Source organism: Lutra lutra, chromosome X (genome assembly GCF_902655055.1).
Source record: "Lutra lutra chromosome X, mLutLut1.2, whole genome shotgun sequence".
Lineage (NCBI taxonomy): Eukaryota > Metazoa > Chordata > Mammalia > Carnivora > Mustelidae > Lutra > Lutra lutra.
In genome coordinates this window covers 28,471,107-28,479,077 of record NC_062296.1, presented here as the reverse complement: position 1 = coordinate 28,479,077, position 7,971 = coordinate 28,471,107, and the positions used below count along the sequence as shown (strand labels likewise).

General features: G+C 55.0%; 1 protein-coding gene across 2 annotated transcripts; it reads left to right on the top strand.

Annotated features, from left to right (window-relative positions):
* Positions 1-2,500: 2,500 nt before the first annotated feature.
* ZCCHC12 (zinc finger CCHC-type containing 12) lies at positions 2,501-5,702 on the top strand. Of its 2 annotated transcripts, none has more exons than XM_047716717.1 (4): positions 2,501-2,684; positions 2,986-3,037; positions 3,267-3,408; positions 3,822-5,702. In XM_047716717.1, the coding sequence occupies exon 4, from the start codon at positions 3,950-3,952 to the stop codon at positions 5,159-5,161; it is 1,212 nt and encodes a 403-aa protein (XP_047572673.1). In that variant the 5' UTR covers positions 2,501-2,684; positions 2,986-3,037; positions 3,267-3,408; positions 3,822-3,949; the 3' UTR covers positions 5,162-5,702. The 2 variants fall into 2 exon arrangements, with proteins under 2 accessions (XP_047572673.1, XP_047572674.1); XM_047716718.1 differs by lacking the exon at positions 2,501-2,684 and adding an exon at positions 2,707-2,768.
* Positions 5,703-7,971: the final 2,269 nt, after the last annotated feature.

Here is a 7,971-nt window from a genome sequence, read left to right as displayed (position 1 = left end):
CAATCTGCCGGTGACAAACTCTCTTAGTTTTTGTTTGTCTAAAAATACCTTTTTATCACCATCTTGTGGAATATTTTCCTGAGAGATGCTGCCCTCAGGGTCCCAGCTTAGCCTGGAGAGGGCCTTTCATTTTGTAAGCATCCCCACTGGGCTCTGACTGCTTTGACTTCAGATGAGCCAGAGCCCACCGCCCCCCCCAAGTATCTGCAGGTCCTTAGCTACTTCGATGGAGAACAATGTCTCAACAGGACTGTCGGAGATGCTTAAGGGACATAATGGATGGAAAATTTCTGACAAAGAAGAGCGAGGCAACCAAAGGTAGCCATTATTGATTCAACCGAAAGTTTTAGATCCTGATCATGAGGTAGTTTTTAAAGTTTATGTTTTGCAATTGAAAAATAACACGTGGCCTCCTTAGAGCCACCAGAGCCTGAATCGTTGTGATGGAAAGTGTCCCCGGACACCCCAAAACATGAAGCCAGAGATAAGGGAAGCTCAGTTTCGCAAATGCTACCCCAGCCCCATGTGGAAAGACCCTCTCTTTGTCCTAAGGACACAACCCAGACACCTGATACGCCCTCCATTTCCTTTCAACATTTCTGCCAGAGCTCTGAGGTCTCGTCTTTGTCTTCTTCGATGCCACCAGGTCCAGCCATTGATCACCTGCCTTGGTGATGAGACCGTTCAAATTCAGAAAAAGAAGCTGCTTAGGGGCCAGGGTCAGATGTCGTAGTGCTGGGAAGCCAAAGGAACAATCCAAAGTTAGCCCCTAAGCTACTGCCAACATCACCCCTGACTCTCTAGGGTCACCAGCCTGCCTTCTCCCTGCCTCTACCACCCCCCGCCCACACTGTTCCAGCCACAAGTGAGAGGCCACAATCCTGAGATGGAAGGCGCTTCGCTTCCAAATTTGGACTGTATGCTCCAAGGCATTCCAAAGAGTAAGGCTGGAAATAAGAAAGCAGGAAGGAATAGGCAAAGTATCTTGACAGCCTAAAGAAGAACCCCACGGGAGCTGACAGGGCATCCAGTGTTCACTTATTTCCAAGCCACCCGGGTCAAGAACAAGCAATAGTAACAACCTTGAACTTGGATGGTCCACTTAGGCGGGACATACTACCCACCACCCTGAGCCCTGGGAGCCCCACAGAGACCTCCTGGCTGCACTGTACATTAGGGAAAGGAGACACGCTTTTCCAGAACCAGAGGTAAGGGAAGATAGGGTATGATGGGCTGGTCCATGTCCCTCCAAAGCACATGTTTTGCGCTTGATCTAGCCTATGCTACATCAGAATGTAACTGCTTTTGGAAATGGGCCCTGAAAAGAAGTGATTAAGTCAAAACGAAGCTGTGGGTCCTAGTCCAATCTGACTGGGGTTCTTTTAAGAAGAGGAAATTTGAGGGGTGCCCGGGTGGCTCAGTAGGTTGAGTGTCTGACTCTTGGTTTTGGGCTTTGATGTGATCTCAGGGTCTTAAGATCCAACCCCGCATCAGGCTCTCCGCCCAGTGGGGAGTCTGCTTGAGGTTCTCTCTCCCTCTCCCTCACTCTCTTTTCCTCTCTCAAATAAGCAAATAAAATCTTAATTTTAAAAAAAGAGATTTGAACATCAGAGCAGGCACACAGAGCATCAACCCTGTGAAGAGGCAGCGAGAGTGTAACTATCCACAAGCCCAGGAGAGAGACATCGGGAGCAACCAGTCCCGTGGGCAGGACTTCTAGCCCCCAGAACTGTGGGAACATCCATGTCTGTGGTTTGGGTCACGCAATCCGTGGTACTTTGTTATGACGGCCCTTGCAGCCCGGTACATGCCGCCCCTGGCTTCCGACCCATTCACCCGGCAGCCTCTCAGAATTACCTGCAACGCAGGCGAAAAATACAAGCACAAAACCACTCCTGGCTCTAGTCCCAGCAAAGGAGAATCCCCCGGATACGCGGCCCAGGAATCTGCATTTTTAACAAGCGGCGCCGCCCCCCCCCCCCCCCCCGCGCCCCCTGCAATTCTCAGGCAGCCAGACTTGCAACCACACTGTGGTGAGTACTGGTGAAGAGCCTGGATGCCTGAGGACCTTTTCCGCTTTCAACGGACACACTACCACCTTCTTCACAGTAAAAGAACTGGGGGAGCCGCTTTGCACCGAGACGGCTCTAATGCTCTTTTTTCTCTTCCCACCCCCAAACCCATGCAAAGGTGAACTACTTTTATTGTTGATTTGATTTCGATCCCGCTCGGTGTTTAATGCACCCGGCTCGGAGGCGCGGAGTTGACCCCAGGGAGAAGAAGGAGAGGGAGAAGGGAAGAGTCTCGAACTCTCCCAGGCTAGGCAACCGAGCTGCACTTGACGCGCGGCGGATCGGTTGTCCCCCTCCCCGTCCCCCTGCCTCCCGCCCCCGCGGGCTTGCATTTGCGTCCGGCTGGAGACCGCGCGGGAGCCCGCCTCCGCGCCCCGCTGATTGGCCGCGCCGGCCCGCTCGTCACACTCTTTTGTCTCAGTGGGCAGAGGATAAAAGCCGCGGCGGCTGCCGTGGGAACCGCGCTGTCTGGACTCGACTACCTCTCGCTGGGAGGAGGTGCAGCCGCTCGGCGGGCAGCTCCCGGTCGCTGGGCGGCCGAGGCCGAGCCCGTCCCTCCTCTTCCTGCGGGGCTGCGGAGACGGGAAGGCGGTTGGCAAGGCCGGAGCACAGGTAAAGAAAGGGGGTGCGGAGAGAGGAGGGGAAGCCCCACCTGTCCTGGGCGGCTCCCCGCTCGACGCATCGAGGACTGCGAGGGTTAGGAGCACTCCCTCGGGCGCTGAGGGAGGAGGTGGGGTGCCGCTGGATGCTGCCTAACGGGGAGGATCTGCCTGGATTGGGGGGGGTGTTTTCGGGGTGGGGGGGGGAGGAACGCAAGCTGTCTGCCTCGAACCCCCTTTGCACCTCCTCGTCTCCTCTGGAGAGGAGTATTTGGGTGTGCGTGTCCCACTCCTATTCCCTGTCTCCGTGGCAGGCCATCAAAGCCGAATCCGAACTTGAATTCTGCGCGGCGGATTGCAGAGCTGGTAGGCCAAAGATTTCCCGGGGGAAATGTTCTGGGGCGGGGGTCGCTTTGGCTGGTAGTCAGAAGGTGGGAGAGGAATTTTCCGCCTGCAGACAGCGGAGGCGGCGAGGCGGAAAGGCGGGGGGTGGGGGGAGGGGGCGGCGGCGGGGGTGGAGCGGGGAGGGAGGGAGCGGGATGAGGGGATGAGGCTGCTCCTGACCCTGCCTGCCCTGCCCTCCGCGGCGGCGCAGTCTGGACGCTCCGAGGTCCCGGATCGGCGACGCCCGGTGGACGGAGATCGCCCGGAGCCCGGAGACGAGCGCTCCCACGGAGGCCACCAGTTGCAGAAGCTGGGAGTGAAATAAAGGCGCGCGCGCCTGTTCCTGCGCTCCGGTAAGAATCTGGGAAATAACGGGGGAGGGGGGAACTTTGAGAAGGGGGTGTGGTTGGGACCTGAGACCGAGAGGTCGATGAGACTTTATTTATTCCTACAAATCTGTGACCACTGTGCTCTATTTTGAGAGCCCAATAGCAGTTTCCATACACTATTACACTTCGAATTAGAAGCAACAGTTCTCCCTGCTGGACGACTGGTGGGAGGGGATGGAAGTGGCTGGAAAAGTACCCTGCTAGCAACGGAGACACCGGCTGGCTCCGTGAGCTTGTAATGGCCAGTCTCCTAGAAGATATTTTTAGGGCAGTGGGCAGATGTGAAATGTACTCTCGGACGTTCAGGAAGGGAGAGAACAAAACTGCAGCCAATTCCCTTATTAACTACTCCCCCCCCCTTTTTATCTTTTTTACAGCCCCTGCTGAGACAGGAGGAAGGCAGACCCCCCACCCCACCTGCGCACCTGCAGATCAGGCTCTTCCACAAAGCCTGAGCATCTCGTTATACTCGGTCCCGCGGCCCTCCCCAACATCGTCGTCAGTCATGGCCAGCATCATTGCGCGCATGGCTAACAGCCGCCGGCAGAACGCGCCGTTGCCGCCCTGGGCCCATTCTATGCTGAGGTCCCTGGGGAGAAGTCTTGGTCCTTTAATGGCCACCGTGGCCGAGAGAAACCTGAAGGTGTTCTCTGGGAGGGTAGGGCCTGGGGAGGGGGAAGAGAGCTTTGAAAACTGGCTGATCCAAGTTAATGGGGCCCTGCCCGATTGGAACATGCCTGAGGAGGAAAAGCTCCAGCGCTTGCTGAGAACCCTGCGAGGCCCCGCCCGGGAGGTCATGCTTTTGCTCCAGTCGGCCAACCCCAATCTAAGCGTGGCAGATTTCTTGCGCGCGATGAAATTGGTGTTTGGAGAATCTGAGAGCAGTGTGTCCGCTCACGGTAGATTTTTTAACACCCTGCAAGCACAGGGGGAGAAAGCCTCCCTTTACGTGATCCGTTTAGAGGTTCAGCTCCAGAAGGCTATTCAGGCAGGGATCATAGCTCAGAAAGACGCCAACCAGACTCGCCTGCAGCAGCTCCTTTTAGGGGCTGAGCTGAACGGGGACCTGCGCTATAGGCTGAAACACCTTCTTAGGGTGTATGCAAATGAGCAGGAGCGGCTCCCCAGTTTCCTGGAGTTAATCAAGATGGTCAGGGAGGAAGAGGATTGGGATGACACTTTCATTAGGCAGAAACGGCCCAGAAGGTCTGAGCCCATGGTGGAGAGGGCCACCAGCCCCCTGGCCTTTCAGGGCTCCCCTCCCATAGTGGTGGACAGCGACGACTGTAACGTGATAGAGATAGATGATGACACCCTCGATGACTCCGATGAGGATGTCATCCTGGTGGAGTCTCAGGACCCTCTGCCGTCCTGCTCGACTTCTCCTCTCCCCAGACGCGGGGCCGGACCGCAAGAGCAAGTGCTAGTCATTGATTCCCCCAGCAGTTCCCAAGCTCAATCTCCCTCCACCAGTGGGGGTTCTGGGAATAAGAATGGTGGTTCTGGGAATCTGCGTCCAGCCAGGAAGCGAAAACACGCGCTGCGCTGCTCCTCTTGTGGCTTGGAGGGCCACTCCAAGGAAACCTGCGACAATGAGGGCAGCAGGGCCCAGGTGTTTGAGAATCTCATCATCACCCTGCACGAGCTGACCCATACAGAAGAGGAGGGGCTGAGAGGGGCCCTGGCTGAGCCAGATGACCCTTCTGAGGAGCAGTGAGGCAGTAGCCCCCAGCCTTAAGTGAACCCTAACCCATGCACAGAGTCCAACAATGCGATACCGGGGAGGGGCGCTTCCAACTGCATGAATCCACAAAGCAGCTTTCTTGGCAGAGCGGAGCTGAGTAGGAAGGGGCTTGGATACCAGCTCAGTGAAGGGAGACAGCCAAACCCCTGCGCTTGCTTCCCCGCTCCCCACTCTGCTGCCTAAGGGTCTGCTTCCTTTGTGTGCCCATTTCCTTGATGGCTTTATTCTCTGTGAAAGTGAAATCGTTCATCGTGAAGTCTCCAAACAATAAAGAAAAGTACAAAACAGTGAAGTGCCGGTGACCCCAAACCCTCCACCCCGATCTAACCATTGTCAACCCTTTGGTGAAAGCCCCTTCTAAGGCATTTCCCTCCACCTGCCTACCCAGATAGATCTATGTATAGATAAAAATAAAGTGCTCAAATACAAGTCCTGTTCTATAGTCTGTATTTTTTCACCAAACAGTATATGTCGTGGGCTTCTTTCTATGTCAATAAATATATATCAGCATCTATTTTTAATGTCTCTGTGTTATTATTTTTGGAAAAGGTAAAGGAAAAAGGGACAAGAGAAATAGTGAAGAGCTATAAAGGGGTGGGTTTTTTTTTTTTTTTAATCAACCTCGATTTGTAGATGTGGTAAAGGAAAGAAGAAATGGGCTGAAACGGTCCCCAAAGGTAGATGGACAGAGCCACTTGCCGCAACTGGCCTGTCCCGCAGGTCATATGGCCAGATTATGGCGCCCGTTTGTTGACCGCCCCCATTGCTTTCTTCTCTACTGGATCCAAAGGAGTCCGATGGAAGAGGAGTCTGATGCTGAGGTAATAGCCCCCCAAACGGGGATTCCAGAGACACTGTTCCTGGTCACTGTGAGAGGATGAGTGCTCTTCCTCTTCCAGCTGGATTCCTGCTGCTGCTTGTGGACATCGGGTCACAACGGTCACAACATGTCGCAACAATCACAATGTGGAATCTCCTGCGGCCGGACACCACCCTCTCCTCACTCCCCAGTCAGGGAAAGGAGAGAACGGCTCCCCCCGCCCCCCAGCCCAGCACGGGAGGCTCAGCTCCTGGTGGCGCCAGAGCCATCCCTCATAAGCCCTGAAGTGGTCAGCTGGAGGACACAGGTACCCCGGGACTCCAAGCCAACCCCTCCCCACCCCCAAGAATTGAGACTGGCTGGGAGGGATGACAAGCCATCTAGTAGCCCAGAGGCACCTGAAGGAACCTGGGGATGGGGAAGCCCCACCCCGCGTTTCAGTCGAGTGGGGGGCATTCGTGGGGGACGGAAAGAAAACGTGGACCTTCCTGGAACCTGCCATGTCCCATCTCTGGATCTCATTTGGAGGCTGATAAAAAAGGATGCGTGTGGCCACAGTCCCCCCACCAGGGCCCCTGTGTCTTGCGTAGGTGCGCACGTTCCAGTTTCTGCGAACAGGACAAGGCTGGGGGGTGGGGATGGTGGTGCTTGCATTTAGGGCAGGATTCGGAGAGGGAACTGAATGCGCAGACCTGAGGCCCAGGTGGGGACGGGCGTTCTTCGTGCCCAAATTGGGGACTCCTCTGTGCGGGAGAGCTTAGCTTAGTGTAAGCAGCAGTGGCAGTGGACACGTCGGGGGGCGTCCAGGGAGAAGCACAGTGTTGTTTGGGGAGGAGGAGCTAGGGTGAGGTCGTGTTGACTGGGGAGACACACAGAGATCCGCAGCCTTGCAAACCCTGGGAGAAATTGCAGCGTCCAGGGGTCATACAGAGCTGCGGGATGTGTTGTCCTGGGAACGGTGGGGGTGAGGGGCCCTGGGAGAGACACTGGGGTTTAGGCTAGTAGTAGGTGACAACTCAGTAGGGAGGAAGGGGTGCAGGCTGAGGCCCCCAAGGCAGCAGGGGAAGCCAGGACAGCCTTCCTTGGGCTGCCATACCCAGAACCGGCCTTGAAGTGCTGCTTTTTCCAGAAAGCCCCGCCGCTCCTCCCTGGCTTATTGCTCCTGCTCCACGAATGACCTCACCATCTGACTCTAAAACGCGCAAAGGGGGCGCCTGGGTGGCTCAGTGGGTTAAAGCCTCTGCCTTCGGCTCAGGTCATGATCCCAGGGTCCTGGGATCGAGCCCCACATCGGGCTCTCTGCTCTGCAAGAAGCCTGCTTCCTCCTCTCTCTCTCTGCCTGCCTCTCTGCCTACTTGTGATCTCTGTCTGTCAAATAAATAAATAAAATCTTAAAAAAAAATAAATAAAACGCGCAAAGGAGGGGTGGGGGGGCGCATATTCACCTCTCAGTGGTGATGGTGCTGAGGATTGGAGGCTCCGCCTCCTGTGCTCTGCCATCACCCCTCCCCCACCCCAGCCCCCAACATTGCCTTAATCCTCAGCTTTCTTTCTTAACCCTCATGGTCAGGAGACTGGGTGGGCCTCTCGGCCTCAGATCCCCAACACTTTATTTATTTATGTAGATTTATGTAGATTTATGTAGATTTATGTAGATTTATGTAGATTTTCACCCCTAACTCCTTTCCACGTCTCCCTAAGTCTCCCCTTGGGAGGTATCTACCTCCCTTATCTAGTCTAGATTAGAATAGCAGTCCACTTCCCAATCATTTTTTTCTCAATTTTAGTCTAGAAACACTTATCCAATATTTGTCCAAAGACATGGTTTAGGCTGCCCTAATTTCTTTGTGGCACCAGGTAGGATAGAAAGATGGAATGAAACATCAGGAAGTTCTGTCCATTTCCTACCCTCCTTTTCACTGGAGTGAGTTTGGGGGTTCAGTATAGACCATGGTTTTGAAAA

What these genes read in the sequence shown, in the direction of transcription:
- ZCCHC12 (XM_047716717.1), top strand. Translation starts at nt 3,950, where the DNA reads ATGGCCAGCATCATTGCGCGCATGGCTAACAGCCGCCGGCAGAACGCG.